The sequence below is a fragment of the Nycticebus coucang genome, chromosome 12 (genome assembly GCF_027406575.1).
Source record: "Nycticebus coucang isolate mNycCou1 chromosome 12, mNycCou1.pri, whole genome shotgun sequence".
Taxonomy (NCBI): domain Eukaryota; kingdom Metazoa; phylum Chordata; class Mammalia; order Primates; family Lorisidae; genus Nycticebus; species Nycticebus coucang.
Window position 1 is genome coordinate 50,440,553 of NC_069791.1, and position 20,999 is coordinate 50,461,551.

The 20,999-nt window shown below is 37.5% G+C and overlaps 1 protein-coding gene across 2 annotated transcripts; it reads right to left on the bottom strand.

Annotated features, from left to right (window-relative positions):
• Window positions 1–198: 198 nt before the first annotated feature.
• LOC128561430 (C-type lectin domain family 2 member H-like) lies at window positions 199–12,754 on the bottom strand. Of its 2 annotated transcripts, XM_053555638.1 has the most exons (7): window positions 12,691–12,754; window positions 11,893–12,009; window positions 8,636–8,735; window positions 4,269–4,394; window positions 3,377–3,555; window positions 2,752–2,858; window positions 199–1,801 (listed from the first exon to the last, which is right to left on the bottom strand). In XM_053555638.1, exons 3-7 carry the CDS (start codon window positions 8,709–8,711, stop codon window positions 1,663–1,665), a joined length of 627 nt encoding a protein of 208 aa, XP_053411613.1. In that variant the 5' UTR covers window positions 8,712–8,735; window positions 11,893–12,009; window positions 12,691–12,754; the 3' UTR covers window positions 199–1,662. The 2 variants fall into 2 exon arrangements, with proteins under 2 accessions (XP_053411613.1, XP_053411612.1); XM_053555637.1 differs by lacking the exon at window positions 12,691–12,754 and having other exon boundaries at window positions 11,893–12,413.
• Window positions 12,755–20,999: the final 8,245 nt, after the last annotated feature.

Here is a 20,999-nt window from a genome sequence, read left to right on the forward strand (position 1 = left end):
CTAAATAAATTCTGCCTTGAGATGTTGCATTTTCTAGTGTACAGGTGGGATGCTGTGCACTAGAAGAAAATTTACGTAGCACATAATTTCTTTCTTTTTCTTTTTTTTTGGCAGTTTTTGACCGGGCTGGGTTTGAACCCGCCACCTCCGGCATATGGGGCCAGCGCCCTACTCTGTTTAGCCACAGGCACCGCCCACGCATGTCAAATTTGGAGGGATGTTATATGCAAATTCTATACCATTTTGCATTAGGGACTTTGATATCCACAAATTTTGCTATCTTCAGGATCCTGGAACCAATCCTCCAGGGATGCTGAAGGATAACTATACTTTATCAAGGTTGCAGCTGGTTAAGTAATGGAATACAAGCTTTAGGTAGTATATGAGTTTGAAACTGGTTTGTGAAAGAATACTAGGCCAGTTAGGGTCACAATTTGGCTCTTCATTTGTGAGTTTGTCACACACAGTTTATCAATATAAAATCTTGCTTTTCATTGCATTTATGTTTGTGTATCAATTTGCCCATCTTTATGAGAACATTAGCTGAAACTAAACAAATAGGCTTATTATCATGAAGCATTTCTTCTTTCCAGACATATGTTTGGAATACATCGTATATTTGACATTATGCTGGTCTCTAAGGATGCAGAAGTGAACTAAACATAGTTCCTGCCTATTAGGAAATGTGTAATAAAATGATTCAGGGCAGAAAGCATGATTAAGGGTAAATAATGACTATTCATTAAAAAATAGACATGCTTCCTAAATGAAATATACTTGCATACATCTGATAACATAGCCTTAAAACATATAAAACAAAATTTCATAAAATTATAAAAACAAATTGATGAAGACAGAAGGGAAAAGATGCATTGTAAATTGTTGTTTCATCTTCTTTGAGACTCATCAGTATAGCGTAGCCGCTTCTATAAATTTTTAATTATTTTGTTTTTAAAACTCAGCAGTTTATAGGAAGTTATAAAATTGGCTATTGAATGTTTAAAGAGTTCCAGTAAATATCTGTGATTTTATCTGAGATAAAAGCAGTATTTAAATCTAATAAAAGGTAAAAGGAAGAATGGTATTTGCTTATAGATGCATTTATTTAGTACACTGTAATTTTAAAACACAAACATTGAGAAATTGTAAAAAGTACTTTGTTGATTTTCTAATGTTTCAAATTGCAGAGTAAAAAATAAATATTAGTCTTAGGACTTTATAAATGTCTCTTTATATTTGTAACTAAATTCTGTAAGAGAATTTTGAATGTGTTAACAAATTTTTAAAGTCATGGACCAATTATAATTATTCTCACTGATTATAAAAGTCACTTTGCATGGTTTTAGTCAGCATATTCACTTCTACATTCCATGCATGCAAAGCAAAGACTGTCTATCTAGAAATTTTATACCTGGTCAAAGGAGAGGCGTTCACTGATATTTACTGTACTCTACATTCCAAATGTAAGCATCAGCTCATACCCAAACATTTAATTTAGAAACATAGTCTTCCAAATACTTGTATTATTCTACTATGTATTATTTCAATCTTTAATTGTTTGCATCTTTCCAATTAACAGAAATTATGATGCATATTGATAATATTTTTGGTAGACAAAAATAGAAGCAGCAGCTATATACAACAATTTGCAATGCATCCCCCTTAAGCATCTGTAATTTGGCAGCTGCTCACATAACTGTTTGGCTTGCTACAAATCCATTTCCTGTCTGTGTAGGTCCTGGCACTACTGATTCCATTGTCATTTAGATAGGCACATTCTCCAACTCCTCTGATGCCAAACCTAAAACCAAATGAAAACATATTAAATATTACTAAGTTCTATATTTGTATTTGTTCCTCTCCTATAATCTCCAGCACCCCCACTCCGTATTTTTTTACTATGAATAGAAGAGCAAAAGCTTGTCATTAATATTGCTTCTTAGGAAGATGAACCATTTCTGTATTTCGTTTCCTTTATGTTTTCAGGTTCCTTGCTTGAAAATCATAAGTTCATTATTCATTCATACCAAACCCAGTTATGTTGTTGATTAGGTATTTAGCTGGTGGTTGCTACTGTACCCAAATGAAATGTTGCCATCAGTGGCTTTCAGTTTTCAGCCTTCTCCTCAACTATTTCATAAATATGTGAAAATAAAAAATATTTTCTGTAAGTTCCTAAAAGGTCTTAGTAGGCTTTTAAGGAAAATGATTGAGTTCCTACTTTTTATCTGCTCCAATGTAACAGTTACATTCAAAATACCCTATTAAAATGTTCACAATCCAAGTAACTGTTACTAGGGTCCTTGTGGCAATATAACTTTGGGGGAGATTCCTTTAGGTACCCTGGGTACTTTCCTTTTGTGAGTGGATGCAGCTGCTGTAAGAGTGAACTCAAAAGCCTTGTGGACACCAGTTCCTCAGTGGCTCCCTAGGATTATAGAACCTTTGGGGTGTCCCACCAGTTCTGTCTACGTTCTAAACAGGCATTTCAGCAAAGAAAAGCTTTAAATTGGTGGATATAAATGCAAGTACTATCCCATATGTCACCATCGTGTTAGAGATTTCAACTGAAATCACAGTAAGTTTTCCCAAAGGCACAGCTACTAAATCACATCACAAAAGAGGATTTACTTTTCTTACCCCATGGTGTAGTGAGCTTCCCATGATATTACATTTCTCATCTCATGAACACAACTCACCCATACAACAGCACACAAACAACGGTAGAAGGAAAAGAACTTTCAAACATACGAGAGGGTGTATTCAGTATTGTCTGTCCACTTCCAAACGTCCTGTGCTGATTCTCGGCTAAGGCCGATCCAATGGTCAGAAGGGCCTTTGTATCTTTTCAGAAAATTCTATCACAAAACACAGAAAATGACAAAATATGTCTTTCTCTTTCATATTATTCTTGAGTCTCTTGGAGTCTCATGGTATAATTGGGAAGCATACACGTTGGAGTTAGACTCCTTCTCAATTCTCAGTTCATGACAAATGTCTCTGACCCTAAATTACATTAAGAGGACAATATATCCCAGTGTGATAAGGGAAAGTTTCAGTTTATATCTGTTGTTCCACCATAATTAATGCCTACTTTCAAAGCTCCAAATGTCCCAATTTGAATGACAAATTATACGATTATATTTCTTAGCAGAATGAGAATAGTAATTTTGCAGGTTAACCATGAGGTCTACATAAGAAGATTTATCTAAAAAGTCTCTAGGAAGAGACTATACCCTCAACAAATGTTAGACACTCTCATGCCTCAAATTTTCCCTAAAATCAGATCCTTCCTCATATTTCAGCTTTAGCCCAGCTTACCCATCTCAGGGGGCCAAGTAAGTAACAGAAAACAGGACTCAAAAATATTTCTTACCAATTCCTCCAGAGTTTCAAATTGAGCAAGGTTGGCTTCTAAGGAGGCACAGAAGGTTTGACTGAATGTACAATTCCTTGTGTCTTCAGAAAAATAAAAACATTTACTTCCAAATCCAATCCAGCTTTTCGGGCAGGCAGCATACAGAGAGGACTCTAAGACCACCTTTTCCTGTCTCACTAAAAGACAATCACAATGAATTACAATCAATACATTTTCTTATCTCTTTTATCTCTCTCCTTTTTTTATTTTTGTTTACTATCCTGAGGGCAATTCTGAAGTAGCTATGTTGGATTGTTGCTTTCCTAACTGATCACTCAAGAGTCTTATTCTAAGCACAATAGGCATCAGCCCAGTGGTCTTCCAGCAGGGTACCTGGACCCTTGACTTTTTAAGGTGTACGTTGACACTAACAGTTTCAAGGAAATCAATTTTTATAGCAAGAACGATACTCTTTCCTTTTTTCCTTCCTTTTCCACATCTTCTTTCATAGCAGCCTTTCCTCCTTTTGGTAAAAGAAAGGCAACCTCATTGCCTGTCTTGGATTTTTACTATGCTGTATTTCTTACGGGGTACAAAACCTATCAGTGAACATAACAGAATTCAAAACATGATTTTTTGGTACCAAAGTATAATCTATAGTTTCTTGTAGGCTTTTTGTGTGTGTATGTGTGTGTGTGTGTGTGTGTGTGTGTGACATACACATACAATGTACATGTGCATGGATATATATATATAATTTTGTTATAAATATATATATTTTTTAATGTATTTTGCCCAGTGATATACCTCAAGCATTTCACATAGTGCCTAGCAAATAATGGAGCTCCAATAATACTGACCATATACATGTGTTAAGAATATCATACAAGTTGGAGAAAAAGTAACTTACCTGACAAAACAGTAGAAAGTGCAACCACACCTGCAGTTAGGACTGCAATGATGAAAAAGTAACAAAAAACCTTGGCAGGTGTTAAAGGAGATAGAACTGCCAGACATTTTCTTTGGAGATCTTTACCTATAAAATACAAATATCACAATCTCAATCTCATGAAGATCTTCGGGACAGAAACTTAAATTCATCATAGAATCAACTCTAAACTCAGCTATACTTTAAATCTCCTTTTGCCAATCTGTATCACAAAAGGTCCTGGTCCACAAATGATAGCCATGACCCAAATAAACTAGCCAGAATAAAACTGAATTTCTGCCCAAGGAATCTTTCAGTTAGAATAGGAAAAAAATTAAAAAGTATAGAAATTAGTATGAAAAGGAACATAAGTAATTCAGAGTTACCTCCATAATATATAACCACAAACCTGGTGAAAAGTACTGAGGGAAACATTAGAAAATAAATCAATGTTATTCACCATGTTAACAGAATAGATTAAGAGAAGAAAAAACTGCAAACATCTCAACAAATGCAACAAAAACATGTGAAAATTTAATATTTACTCATCCATAGTAACAACTCTGGACAAATTAGAAGGACCTTCCTCAACCTGAATGGGCATCTACAGAGAAACAACAGCTACCATCTTACTTAATGGTCAAAGAATGAACACTTTCCCCCAGTGACCAGGAAAAAGGCAAGGATGTTTCCTCTCATCCACCCAATTTAACATTTTACTGGAGGTCCTAACAGAGGCAACAAGGCAAGGAAAAAAATTAAATGCCATAGAGACTGATAGAAATAAAAGTGTTTCTATTCATAGACAATATGGTTGTATGCATATAAAATTCTAAAAAATCTACCAGGACGCTACTACAATAAAGGAGGTTATTAGCAAAGCTGTACAATGCAATGTTAATATATAAAAATTGATTGTATTTCCATGACCTAGCAATTATCAAGTGGAAATTAAAATATAAAAATAGTACCAATTATAGTAACATCAAAAAATATAACATAGGAGGTACAAGGACCAAAGTCCCCACAAATATGGAAGTTATGGGTGAGTAGCAAAACCTCAGCTGGGAATGACTGTGTACATGCCTTGGGGACCTCAGCATTGGTCCACACAGCCTATCTTGTCATGAGAAAAATGAGGTGCCAGTTTTCAAATGGAGCAATGGCAAGGCTAGCCCCCATGGATGGACCAGAGAACATCCACATGTTCCAAGGTTGTTGACTTTTTTTCTTTCTTTTTTAAAAAATTTCAGATTCAGGGTGGCGCCTGTGGCTCAAGGAATAGGGCGCCGGTCCCATATGCCGGAGGTGGCGGGTTCAAACCCAGCCCCAGCCAAAAAAAAAAAAAAAAAATTTCAGATTCATATAAGGATACACATGGTTAGGTTACATTGTGTTTGTTAGGTAACATCCATAGCATTGAGAAGCCACAACTTTATAGTGATTCTGGGATATATTGTTAAGTAAAAAAAAAGGATAGTGTAGAAGGGTGAGTATAACATGACATATTTTGTAAAATAAAAAGAATATAAGTTTGCATTTGCATAATGAACTACTGGAAGGATATACCCATCACTTATAATTTCAACAAGTGCTAAACCACTAACGTGCAAAAACACTTCACATTTGCAGTTTATCTACAGAATCTGACTATAAAAAGCAAAGGTTTCCGTTGAAACGCCTTAGATATTACCACCTGTTCTTTTCCCCCACCCTCTCTTACCCACAAGTTATTTCCTAACCCTTCTTAACTTCTTCTTCTTCTTTTTTTTTTTTTTTGCAGTTTTTGGCTGGGGCTGGGTGTGAACCCACCACTTCTGGTATTTGGGGCCCTACTCCTTGAGCCACAGGTGCCACCCACCCTTCTTATCTTCTTGCTAAAACAAAAGCCAGTTTCTGTTTGATTTTGAGATAAGATGTCTGATTATTTTTGAAGTCAGAGTGTTATTCTTATTGTAGCAGGCCTGAATAAAATCTTCACTTATCCAACTCTGGACTTTGATAAACTGTTGGCACCTACTACGCTGTGGATGATTCTCATGCATTATTACTAAGTGAATGAAGTCAGACTCTACAGTTTACTGCAGGAGTCCACTGAGGTAGCATTCTGGCAAAGCAGAAAACAGATCACTGGTTGCCAAGCACAGAAAAAGGGCATGAAGGAAGTTTTTTGGGAGGGAGAATATAGTTCTATATCTTGATTTTGATGATGGTCACATAACAATGTGTGTTTGTCAAAACCTATAGAAATGTACCCAAAAGCAAATTTACTGAATGTAACTTATACTTTAAAAAATGTTCCTGATGATTTTCTTTCAAGCACTACATTTCACATAGATCTCTATGAATAGGGAGCCTCAGCTTGCATTCAGACAAAGGAAAATCTAAATAGTATTGCATGGTTTTAAGCAGTGTACATCATTAGGGTTTTGACTCCTTATAAAAATTTCAACCTTCATAATCACCCACACTTTCATATGAAATATAGAACACAATTATAGCCCAGAAAGGAGGAGAGAAGAGGGGAGTGAGGGGAGGAGAGGGGGATGGACGGGTTGAGGGACAGTAATCGGTGGGACCTCACCTACTGTGCATATTGCAAGGGTACATGTCAAATATATTAATAGTAGAGTATAAATGTCTAAAAACAACAATTAAATAAGAGAGGTGAGCACTATGTTAACGAGTTTGATGTAAACATTCCAAATGGTATATAAAATCAGCACATTATACCCCATACATGCAGTAATGTACACAGTTATGATCTAATAAAAAAAATTTCAACCTTCATTCTTTCTGGCTCAACAGTAAAGCAAAAGTGTCTTTGAAACTCAGTACATTATGATTTCTACAATTTTTCCACTGTTACTAGAACAATATGTAAATCTTCACTTAAGTTTCCCCCCAAATCTCCCATTTGCCTCTCTTACTAGTCTCTCAGGTCCCTGCCTTCTCTTGGTTTTCCCCTGTCTCCACTTCCTCCTACTGATGTCCATGCTCCATGTCTCTCTCTTGCTTATTTCTCTTCTACTTTTCTTAACTGTGCTTCCTATTCTTATTTCTCAATCCCTTCTTGGCCTTTTGGCTAAGATCAAGTATAGTACCTATTCCTGTCTTCCTCCCAATTCATATGCCACTTAAGAGTACACACTGTCGGCTCGGTGTGGTGGCTCATGCCTGTAATCCCAGCACTCTGGGAGGCAGAAGCAGGTGGATTGCCTGAGCTCAGGAGTTCAACACCACCCTGAGCCAGACTGAGACCTTGTCTCTTAAAAAAAAAAAAAAAAGCCAGGCATTGTGGCGGGCACCTGTAGTCCCAGCTACTTGGAAAGCTGAGGCAAGAGACTCACTTAAGCCCAAGAGTTTGAGGTTGCTGTGAGCTCTGATGCCACAGCACTCTACTGAGGGCGACATAGTAAAAGTCTGTCTCAAAAATAAAAAGTACACACTAAACACATCTCCTTCAAATTTCTAGTTGGAAAATAAATTTGGAATTATCTGTCAGAAGAACAAAGAAATAAACTATATTGCTGGTGAAGTTTTAACTCAGTTTTAGGATCTAAAAAACTTACAAAAACAGTATGCATTTTAAAAACAAGCTCCATAATTGCATTGTGTAACATTCTTCCTGTCAAACATCTAGTTTTGTAATCATCAAGGTTAGCTGAAAAACATTAACATTCTTTACAAACTTTCTTTTTGTTTTAAATATGAACCCTGTTTTCCAGGAAATCCAATGTTCTTCACTGACAAAAATAAATAAAATTTAGGAGGAAGGGCAAAGGAAAGAAAAGAAAAAGAATGAAGTAAAAGTTTTTCAAAAGGCAAAAGAAATTCAGTAAAAGGGATCCTTTCTGCTGGACTGAATTACAAACACACACGCTTTATTTTGCTTCTTTCTTACAAAATTTGTCATAAACTGAAATGCTAAACTTGCTGGTGATTAGTTTCAGCTTCTCACCCTCACCCTCAGATCCTCATATCTTCTTTTAAATTACAAATAATCCACAAAACCAACTCCAGAGGTTGTTAGAGTTGTGTTCCTCATCACTCTGGCATATAAAGGACATGCTGTTTAACATCCTACTGTGACTTGCCAGAGTGCAAGTTGCCAGAGACCTGGGAAACTACAGGATAAAATAGAAACACAAAGAACATTTTCTTTCTTCATCCTTTTCTTCATCTAATTCACTGTTCATCTCTCTTGTCCCAGAAATATTTAAGTAACATACATAGTAATATAATAACTAATGAAAAATTGCACAATTCTCTCACCCAAACACGTTTTTCATATAGAGACTGACTATGAAATGCTAATGTACTTTTTCAAATTTTATCAATTGCATTACCAGACTGTCCTTCTTCCATGCAATCTCTGAATGTAAGATCTGTCTGAAGCATTTTCACAGAAGTCTCTGAAGCCATGATCTTCTCGCTTAGAGGAACAGTCTGAAGTAGATCAGGAAGGAAAGTGAGAGCATGAACACTGTGAGATGACGTGTGTATCGGTGAACTTTGAGTAATTAGCTTGTCTGGCTTGCAGCCTACAGAATCACCAAATATCCCCTACAATGGCTAAAATGAAAAAGACAAGTATGCATTTTTTAAGGGGATTAGGGTACCACTGAAACTCTTACCCACTGCCGGTAGGACAATAAATATTTCTATCAACTTTATAACACTTTATGACATTACTATTAAAGTTGAACATAACTGAATCATAATCTAGTAATTCTACTCATAAAAATATTTTCACCCTCACAAAATAAATATATGCACACTAAAGGACATGTACAAAATTGTCGAAACAGCAATATTTGTAGTATCCAACATGGAAACTCAAATGCCCATTAATACTAGAATGGAAACATATTGTGGTGTATTGATATGGTAGACTATATCATACAGCAATGAGCACAAACAAGTTCCTACCACAGGCAACAACATCTCAAAACATAATTTTCAGTATAAGAAGTCAAACACTATAAAATACATCTTGAACTGTTTCTTTTATATAAAGTTCAAAAACAGACAAAGTAGTCTGTGAAGTCAATAAATAGGATTCTTTTGTAAAGCAAAAGGGGAAAAGGTATTAACAGGGGCCCAAGAAGGTTTGAACACTGCTGGCAACATTTTATTTCATGATTACCGTGGTGGATGGAAGGATGGTGCAAACTTTATGATAATCCAGTATAAACTTGTGATATATTTTAGTAATTGTTCACTTTGCTAAATAAAAATATTTACTAAATAATTATATTTGAACAAAAAACAACCCTGTTTTAAAAATATAATAGTACACATTAAATGCTTTAGAATGAGTACCTATAGGGGATATGAAAATGGGATTATATAGAGAATAAAACAACGGAGGCTTTAGAAGGGCCAATGATGATAGTATGAGGCCAACTTGACCTGCAATGAACTTACAGCTGCACTACCTAAGGCCCAAGTGGTGGTGGTGGGGGGGGGGGGGGCACGGAGTCTTTTTTTTTGGAAAAAAATTTTACAAGATGACACATTTACTGAATTTTAAACAAATGGCAGGATTTCAACAGATGAAGGTGAAATGAAGTCATTTCAGCTACATAGAATGAGGCAGAACAATGATTCTCTACCTTGCCTACATATGTGAGTCACCAGGGGACTTTTACAAAACAAGTCCAATGTACAACAGACTAATTAAAGCAGGATCTCCAGGGGTGGAATTTGAGCATCTACATTTCTGAAGAAGTCCTTCCCCCATGATACTTAAAGGAAGCCTGAGAATCACTGGTGTAGAATGCATCAAGAAGGGAAGTTTAAAACTTAGTAGCAGCGATGTCATAAAGGTAAAGACAGTGATTGGCCATGATATAGCCACTGAGGAACCAGGAAAGGTAGTTGCCTAGTAGGGATATCAATAATCAAAACTGTACTTTCAGACTTAGCGTGGTCATGATTATAGGATGGAATAGAGGTGGAAGAAGCTAGATATAAACTAGAAGAACATACTTCCCTTGTAAAAATTTCTCTTATGATCTTCCCTTTTTCTGTATTGTAAGTCTGAAGCTTCTTAAGTCCATTCTTGGAGCTTATGCTTCAAATGCTGGACCTTCTATCACTAACTGCTAACAATTTCTTTTCCTCAAGAGAGAGAAAAAAATTCACTATTTTGAACCCTGAAATCTAGTTCTGATAAAACAGCAAATTGATAACATTCACAAAAGTATCAGTATTACTTTCCTGATTAAGTGTATATACTTTTATAAAAATGTAATGCACTGCTTTTCTTTTTTTGCAGTTTTTTTTGGCCGTGGCTGGGTTTGAACCCACCACCTCCGGCATATGGGGCCAGCACCCTACTCCTTTGAGCCACAGGCACTGCCCAATGCACTGCTTTTTTGTTATGTAATATCACAGTAACATTTTTTTTACAGTAAAGGGTCTTCCAAGACGCCTAGACTTCCGAAAATGTAGCTCTGTCCTGTAAAAGACTGCAATATAATCCTTTGCTTTCACTTGGTAACTGTCACATTTGCAATTTGATACATTTATCTTCTGACCTACAATAATATTTTCCCCCTGTGGCTCAGTGAGTAGGGCGCCGGCCCCATATACCGAGGGTGGCGGGTTCAAACCCAGCCCCGGCTGAACTGCAACCAAAAAATAGCCGGGCGTTGTGGCGGGCGCCTGTAGTCCCGGCTGCTTGGGAGGCACAGGCAGGAGAATCGCGAAAGCCCAAGAGCTGGAGGTTGCTGTGAGTCCTCTGACATCATGGCACTCTACCGAGGGTGGTAAAGTGAGACTCTGTCTCTAAAAACACACACACACACACACATACATATATATATTCCCCCCCCCCACCCCGTAGGCCAGAAAAGAGCTTTAGAATTTTTCTTTATATGTATAGTTTGTTGAAGTAAATTAAAATGGAAACCAAGCATGAAGAATCCCCAAGGAGACAAAATCACTTTGATTTCAGAAGTGACCTAAACCCTGCTTGATTTGAAAACGTAACTGAAACTGAACTCTGAGCGGTTTCTTGGAAATTGCCTCTGTTAAAGAAAAACAGAACTTAAGCTCAACCAACCAGAGAGCAGCCCAGAAATAGGGACTTTCAACAGAACAGAACAAATAAGACACTAATTTCTTTGTTCTGCTTCCACATTTTCCCCTTGAGTGCTTACTCCTGTCAATTAGAACATTAAACCTCTTTCAGTTTGGTGTTTCCCAATTCATGAATTGCTTCTTACTCAAACTTTTAAAAATTGTTATTGTGCCTCAGGTTTCCCTTTAATAAGGTACAAAAAACATCTCTGTACTGTATTGAGTATACTCTGATTCCTAATTCAAAATAAAAATCTGAATCCAAATGAGAGATCAAGTTGGTATTTATTTTTAAATCAAACTATATTTTGATGTAACTGTAGATCCACATGAGATTTTAAGAAATAATACATGGAAATTATCTAATGTTCTCTACTAATATGAAGCCAGTAGATAATTTAATGCATGCCCGCAAAGGAGAAAAACTCATTTAATTCAAGTTGAGGGGAGGAGTAACATGCCCTGGACGTCTGGTTAGATGTGTCTCCCGAATGGCCTGGTATGGACAGATACTCACCCCTACGAAGGCCCTGGCTTGGTGCCGCTCTCTTCGGCTCCAGGAGAAGCTGCCTTATTCTTTTGCGCTTTTCTGTTCTCCAGGTGACAGCTTCTCTTTCACCCCAACCCGGGAGCACTACGAAAAGGCAGCGCGGGAGTTCCCACAGAGGGACCTTGGACTCTCGCTCCTCCCTAGGACTGGGATTCCTGGAGCCCATCTAAGCGCTTCCCAGTCCCGTCAGCTCCAAGCCTCGCCCGACCGCCGAAGGAGCGGCCTCCCCGCCCCCGCCCCCCCCCCACCAGTCCCGGCTCCGGGGATGTGAGGTCATGGCCGTGCGGAGCGCAGCCGGAGCAGCACTGAGCCCTCCAGCGGTGGCATTGACACTTTGTGTTCTTCGCGGCGGCTGAGCGGAGCAGGCGCGGACACCTGCCGGCTCCTGGTGTCTCATTACCTTCCTTCCCTCAGGCGGAAAGAAGGAGCCTCACTCCAGCGCCTGTCCGGGATTTCTTTCTCTTTCTTTCCTTTCTTTCCTTCCTTCCCTCCCTTACCTCCTTCCTTACTTTTTCTCTCCCTTCCCCTTTCTGTTCTTCTCATTTCTCTCTCTCTCCCCCCTCAACCTTCTGTTCCTTTCCTTTTATTTCTTTTCTTTCTCAAACTCCAAAAAACAGACATGGAAGAATCTGATTTCAGGGCCTTGCATTTTGACCATGTTTCTCAGATGTTACCATACAAGTAACATACCGTACAATGCAATATTACATTATTATGTAATTATTATGTACTATTACATATGTAGAGAGAGAAAAAATTAAATACCTAAGCATAGGCTTGTTAGTACCTAGAACTGCATTCAGAATTCTGTCCTCAGCAGAAAGGCCTGTTCTACTTCAGCCTTTGTTGTCCTTCCTATTTAAAACAGAACGCTCAGGTTATGTAAATAAGCACATAGCCTAGAACTTTTTTTTAATACATATACATAGAATGTAAATTATTTGGCTTTTGAGTAAAATGATTATTTGCAAAGGGGGGCTGGTGAAGATCTGCTTACATTCTCCCCACAATAGGAAGTCCATCCTGACACTGGGCACATCTGGCTCCTGATGGCAAAGACAAGGCTACAGAGGCCAGGCACCTTCTTGCTGCCCTCTTGGGCTCCCAAACACCACAGATGCATCTCCACTCTCCTGCTGCCCATCAGTGCTCTCCCTTCAACATTCTAGTCAAATCTGAGCTGTTTGTTCATTGCCTTGGTCATCTCCTGGCCTAGAGCATCAGTTGTCTTTAGTCAGTCATCTTACTGACATCATTCAGTTACAATTTTAGAATGGCATAGTTCAGAATGTAGAAGTAATCTTCTATGACAGTTACCTATAAGTACATGGTTTTTATAATTCTTATTTTCTATTTTATGCTTATTTGGTTATATTTATTGAGGTACAATTTCATGCCTGTGGAATCAAATTTGTAAATGCATTTATATTTTGTATGTCTTTTTTAAATTTTCTATTTCTATAGTAATTATTTACTGGTATATTACAAAAATAATCAACCTCTGATGGATTAGGGATCAAACAGATATCTTTACACATCAAAATGTAATGGTACTTTATTTAATTCTCATCATAAAAATCTTATCTCTCATTTAATTCTCACATTATTCTCATTTTGTTAAAGAAAATTGGAGCTTGACAAGTTTAATAACCTTCTCATTGTTACATAGATACTATGGGAAGGCTTGATCCAAAGCTAAATCTGTCCAATTATAATGCACATACATTGGCCATTATGATGTGTGTTTGACCAACACTACCACAAATGGAGTGGTACATTTTCTTTTCATTTCAGTCTAGTACAGTAGGTTTCAAATGAATCCAGGGAGGGTGGACTTCCCCTGAAAGCCACAGAACTTTTGCAAACTAAAATTCACTCTGTATAACAGCGTGGATCACTAGTAAAACCAACTCTGATTAACAATCTCTAGATAAAAATTGTACTACTAGGCTGAAGTATATCAAACATTCACAAGACAAAGTATTAATGTACTACTTTATACCTCATCAGACAGTGTTATTGCATCATTTGGAAATGTATACAATCTTTTATTTGATAAGTGTTCCCATGTGTCTTCTAGACTCTGGGCACGAAAGAGCTATGGACAAAAGAGGAAGAGTGTTTGCTGTCTTACACCTCTCATGTAAGCACAACTTCATAAGGTTATGAAGTTGGTGTAATGAATTACCTGGGAAGCTACATTAGATTAAGTCATCAGGGAAGGCTTCCTTGAAAAATGTGAATATCTGAGGAATAAGTGTCCCACACCTTGAGACTAAGCAGGAGCAAGAGGCCTGAGGAAGGAGAAGCTGGCCTGTGCAAGGAACAGAAAGTTTTTTGGGGGGGTCTAATATGATCAACATGGCAACACAGACAGGTATGGAGAAGGACAAGTGGTAAGAGTTGAGGCTGGACACACACAAAGGTGCAAGGTCCTATTGGACTTAGTAAAATAGAGGATATTTTATCTAATGACAATGGGGGAGCTGTTGAAGGGTTGTAAGTAAAGATTTTTTTTATCTTAATATTTTAGAAAATAACTCTGACTGGTAGGTTGAAATGGTTTATAGCAGGGTCCTGGGGGAAACCACACTAACAACTATTAGTCTAGTGTGAACATGGAAATACAGAAGTGAAGACAGCCAAGAAGAAAATGATAAAGTACTTTCACATTTAGATGAAAAGAGATAAAAACTTAACAAATGAGAAACTGTGATGCTTGAAGTAGGAAGAGCAGTAGAACAATGTGAAGCTTTGGGGAAGACATAATGGAAAGACATTGACAGGGGCTACTGTTTATAGGATTCCTCTTCAGATTAAAGTATAGGGGAAATGTCTAAATTTCCCACTTGTTGTTTTGGGGAATAATTTATTTTAATAATGAGCCATAAAGAATGCAAATACCATGTAAGGAGCTAATACAATAGTATTACTATAGAATTATAACAATAATATTATTGTTATTTGTGTCATGATAGGCCACTATCAAAAAAAAAATTGCACTGCATTAGAGTTCGAAAAGGGGAGAAGATTTTATTCAAGACTATTGGAATGGGGATCAGGACTATTCCCATAAGGCAGAGAGATTGAATTCCACTCTGCTACACAAAAGTCAGGAGAGTTTGTAAACACCCTAGGAGTGTGGTAGTGGAAAAGTCTAGAAGAATGTTGAGAGAGAAGGTGGCACAACATGATTAAGGTATCTGCCCATTTGTATTTGCTAATTGGACCTATGGAAGTTAAACTCCTACCTTCCAACAAAGATGGAGAGACAGTGGAATTATCTTGATAATTGTTTCAAAGATATGGCTCCCAGGTCCTGAAGAAGATATTCCTGAGTTGTAAAACTGTCAAGAGGCTAGAGAGAAAGATTTAAATCTCTATGTGAAGAGAGAAAGAACTTAACAACAGTAAGTTTTCTACAGTAAATGCTTTAAGAGAGGTCAAGGGGTCCTAGTCAGGAAAAAAACCTGTCTAAAGGTTAGTCAAGCTGAGAGGAACTTAGTGGGCCTGATCATCATATATATGTATGTTGCATGAAGGTTTCTCACATGTGGGCGGGGACACAGAGGATAAGTCCTGCTTTTGAAATTGTATGGTAATAAAGGGGGCTTCACTCTCTCATGGCAAACTACTTCACTAAAACAAAGATAAGAACTCAGGAGGAGAAGGTTGCTTGAATACCTTAACCTTTTACTGGACCATCTGGAGGTAGTAAATCATCTTCAAAGAACAAACTAAGATATACAGCTGCTTGTGTGCAAGCCTCTGCCACCTTCAGCCAGCCTCTGTCTCCCAGGCAATTTACTGCCTCTGTTATAAAGCTCTAGGCTTTTTTATGGAGTTCTATCCTGTTCCCTCACAGAGAGTTCTAAAAAGGATTTTTTACTTGCCTTTCCAGCATGGCTCAAGTAAAGGCACATACAGGCTTTCTGCCTATATCCCCCGCCCCTTCTTTTTCTTATCACAATAATTTAAATCATTCATCATTAATGCAAAGATTGCGGCATGTCTATCATTTTCTTTGCGTGATTAACTTTTTACATATGATATATAAAATCAAACACAAAATTAACAATAATGCAAATGAACCAATGGAACTTCCAATGAGTCCATTAATTTGGGGTGATGGATTTAACTGTTCTATTCCATCAGCAATTCCTTTTAAAATAGAATCTCCATCCACTTTTTCCAACTTGTGTTGGAAAGTAGAATAAACCTCATTTTGTAAATTCACAATATCAGTGGTTAAATTCTCATAATTCAACAAATGCTTTCTCACTTGTTCCCAAGGAAACTTAGTTTCATTATACACAACAGGAGTAATACAAAAAGATGACATATTCTAATCACATTTCAATTTTATCAGTTTATTTAAACTGATCAATTCATCTCCTAACATAACAATAGTTTATTCTAAATCTGAAAGTTCATTATGAATTTCAGTGTCAATTTGCCTTTGAGCTATTCAAAGCTGCTCAGAGTTGTGGTCCTATTCAGTAACAAAGTCCTGAGTCTTGATGCTTTTAGTCTCAGCATTTCAATGAAACATTTGCTTCTCTTCAGGACCTTCTCAGAAATCATCTGAAGTATGAACGTTGCTGGAGACTCTTGCCACAGGCGGGTCAGCTTAACCAGTAGTCACACACCTGTTCTTGTGATATAACTGCTTTTTGGAAACATCAAACTGAACAGAACTGTTAATGCATGTATGCACAGTATAGTTTTGCAAATATTGGATTTCTTCATTGGTTTGATTTTAATATATAGAACCTTTAAGCCATACAAAAGGCAGCCTTAAACAGGCTTGAACATTATGAGCTGCATTTTTAGTAAAAGATAAGGTATATTTTTTGTTTTGTTGATTATGATATGATTTTTTTATCTAAGCTTGAAAAGGGCAGAATACAGCCCCAATTTTTTATAAATAATTTTATTTACAATATTTTGATAGGCCAGGAGAAGGAAGAGAAAATCCTTCATCACTCCACATTATTTGACTACATATTGTAGTGGAAATGGATGTATGATTTCCTTTCCATTTTAAAGATTTTAAAGAATTCTGAGAGTGCATGAAACCCTTGGGACTTTAATCTATGATGCTTCCATAGGAAGTATTAGTAATAACGAATGCACTTTTACCTCTGTATTTCATCCAATGCACTCATTCGTATACTTGTAAAAAGCCATGCATCTGACAAAGAGGTAACTCAGAAGAAGCCAAAGTATCATTAAGTTTTGTTCCTTTAATAGAAAGTGCTACTAAAAAATACATTTTCTCTGTGGAGATTCATTGGAATGATGGTCTATACTTGTCCAAATTTGATACTGAAAAGTTAAACAATGGGGCTGATTACTAAACCAAATGGGAGGTTCACTGACACCAATACTGTAATTAAAAAAATGTCATTCCTTCCTTATTAGGTTTTAAAGGACCACGAGTGTCATAAGGCCCAGGAAGCTGGCTGGATTTATTAACATAAATTAGTACACTAGGTTCAAACCAGCTGACTCACCTCAGTAGAAGAATATTTGGGATGTATGTCCAATATTCATATGATTGAGCACTTAACTGGGTAGTGAAGAGGGACATCATGGCCAAAAACAAAGTGGATGTGGTCAGAGGTTGCTTATTCTGAGCCTGGGGGTATGGTCTTTTCTGTGCCATCCCTCAATTTCAAAGCTTTGTCAGAGATCTAAAAGTTTGATGAACCTGTTGAGATATAAGCATATTCTCTTCCCCAATGCAACACCTGAGCTGCGATTCATTCTTCTTTTTTTTTTTTAACATCTTTATAAAAAACTGGTTGATGGGCTGCACCGCCCAGACCTCTGTAAATACTGCACCGCAACCGTGATTGGGCCCACCTGGACCTCCATAAGAGCTGTGCTGCGACTCCCGACCCACGCCCGCTGGGCCTCTGCACGCCCTGACCAGGAACTGCGGGAGCCACGCAACCCTGCGTCCTCACTCCTGTATCCTCCCTGCCTCTGTGCGGAGATCTTCTCCAGGCCAGAAACTGCTGGAGCCATGGGCCCTTTGTGCTAAAGTCACTGGGCACCAGACACTCTCAGAACCATGTGCACCACCCCCCACCCTGTTGCTGGATCCAGGGGTTTCACACTCTGGAGTTGCTTCCACAACCAGAACTCCCTGGCTGGGGCAGCCGCAGAGGAACCACACAGGGTCACTTCCTAAAAAGATCCAGCAACAATAGAGTGATCCCGCTGGGGTCTAATCTTGGAGAGACACCTCCCCAATTCTGAGGCAATGGTGAAAAACAATCATGAGGCAAAATCAAAAGAAAAACTCTGGAAATATGAATAATCAGAGTAGATCAACTACCCCAAGGATCAATGGGGCAGAAACAGCACAAGATCCCATGCACAAACAAATAGCTGAGATGTTAGAAATCGAATTCAGAATCTGAATAGCAAATAAGATCAAATTAGAATTTCAAGCAGTAACCCAAAAGATATCTCAAGAATTCAACGAATTCAAAGATCAAATGACCAAAGATTTTGACACATTGAGACAAGAAGTTACAGCAATCAAAGATCTGAGAGACACAGTAGAATCCCAAGGTAACAGAACAGAGCAAGCAGAAGAAAGGATTTCTGACATTGAAGACAAAGCTTTTGAATGCTCCCAAACTCTCAAAGATGAAGAGAAATGGAGGGCAAAAACAGATCACTCTCTCAGAGAGCTCTGGGATAGTTAGAAGAAAACGAATATTCATCTTATACGGATCCCTGAAAGTGACAAAGTGGCTTCACAAGGCACAGAGTCTCTTCTCCATGAGATTATGAAGGAGAACTTTCCAGACATGCCAAGAGATTCTGAAATTCAGATAGCAGACAGTTTCAGAACTCCAGCACGACTCAACCCAAATAAGACATCCCCCAGACACATCATAATCAATTTCACTAAAGTTAATATGAAGGAGAAAATTCTGAAAGCAGCCAGATGAAAGAAAACCATCACCTACAAGGGCAATGACTGCTGATCTCTTTGCTGAAATCTTTCAAGCTAGAAGAGGATGGTCATCGACTTTTAATCTCCTAAAACAAAATAACTTTCAACCAAGCATCCTGTATCCAGCTAAACTGAGTTTCCTTTATGACAGAGAAATTAAATACTTTAACGACATTCACATGTTGCAGAAATTTGCCACAAGTAAACCAGCTCTCCAGAATATTCTCACACCTACCCTTCACAAAGACCTGTGTAACCCTCCACCACAAAAGGAAACCCACCCAGAAAATTTTGATCGAATTCCAACTTCCACCATCACAAAAGGATTAAAAATGTCCCCTGGATTCTTGAAAGGCTTATCAATATTCTCAATTAAAGTGAATGGTTTAAATTGTCCTCTAAAGAGGTACAGGTTGCCTGGCTGGATACAAAAACTCAAGCCAGATATCTGCTGCATACAAGAATCTAATCTTACATTAAAAGACAAATATAGATTCAAGGTGAAGCGATGGTCATCTATACTCCAGGCAAATGGAAAGCAGAAAAAAGCAGACATTGCAATCCTATTTGCAGATGCAATAGGCTTTAAACCAACCAAAATAAGGAAGGATAAGGATGGACACTTCATATTTGTCAAAGGTAATACTCAACATGATGAGATTTCAATTATTAATATTCATGCACCCCACCAGAACGCACCTAAATTTACAAGAGCAACTCTAACAGACATGAGCAACTCGATTTCCTCCAGTTCCATAGTAGTTGGAGATTTTAACACCCCTTTAGCAGTGCTGGATAGATCCTCCAAAAAGATGCTAATCAAAGAAATTTTAGATTTAAACTTAAACATTCCACATATGGACTTAACAGACATCTAAAGAACATTTCATCCCAATGAAACTGAATACACATTCTTCTCATCAGCCCATGGAACATACTCCAAAATCGACCACATCCTAGGCCATAAGTCTAACCTCAGAAAATATAAAAAAACAGAAATTATTCCTTGCATCTTCTCAGACCATCATGGCATAAAAGTTGAACTCAATAACAACAGGAGTCTGCATACTCATACAAAAACATGGAAGCTAGATGGGTTATAGATGAGATTAAGAAGGAAATCACCAAATTTTTGGAACAAAATAATAATGAAGACACGATTATCAGAACCGCTGGTATACTGCAAAGGCATTCCTAAGAGGGAAATGTATAGCACTGCAAGCCTTCCTCAAGAAAATGGAAAGAGAGAAAGTTAATAACTTAATGGGACATCTCAAGCAACTGGAGAAGGAAGAACATCCCAACTCCAAACCCACAGAGAAAAGAAATAACCAAAATAAGAGCAGAATTAAACAAAAATGAAAACAAAAGAATTACACAACAGATCAATAAATCCAAAAGTTGGTTTTTGGAAAATGTCAATAAAATAGATAAAGCTTTGGCCAACTTAACAAGGAAAAAAAGAGTAAAATCCTTAATTTCATCAATCAGAAATGTGAACGATGACATAACAAGAGACCCCTCAGAAATTCAAAAAATCCTTAACGAATACTACAAAAAACTCTATCTCTGAAATATGAAAATCTGAAAGAAATCAACCAATACCTGGAAGTGCACCACCTACCAAGACTTAGCCAGAATGAAGTGGAAATGTTGAAAAGGCCTATATCAAGTTCTCAAATACCATCAACTATACAAAATCTTCCTAAGGAGAAAAGCCCAGGACCAGATGGCTTTATGTCAGAATTCTACCAAACATTCAAGAAGAACTAGTACCTGTATTACTAAACCTCTTCCAAAATATAGAAAAAGAAGGAATATTACCCAACACATTCTATGAAGCAAACATCACCTTGATCCCCAAATCAGGGAAAGACCCAACAAGAAATGAAAATTATAGACCAATATCACTAATGAATATCGATGCAAAAATACTCCATAAGATCCTAACGAACAGAATCTAACAACACATCAAAAAAAATTATACACCATAACCAAGTGGGATTTATCCCAGGGTCTCAAGGCTGGTTCAATATATGTCAATTTGTAAATGTAATTCAGCACATAAAGAAACTAAAAAAAAGACCATATGATTCTC

Bases quoted from the DNA above. Each gene is read 5' to 3' on its own strand.
- LOC128561430 (XM_053555638.1), bottom strand. From the start codon at position 8,711: ATGGCTTCAGAGACTTCTGTGAAAATGCTTCAGACAGATCTTACATTC. The intron at 4,395-8,635 runs GTAATGCAATTG...TGTATTTTATAG, and splicing joins CATGGAAGAAGGACAGTCTG to GTAAAGATCTCCAAAGAAAA. The intron at 3,556-4,268 runs GTAAGTTACTTT...ATTGTCTTTTAG, and splicing joins ACTTTCTACTGTTTTGTCAG to TGAGACAGGAAAAGGTGGTC.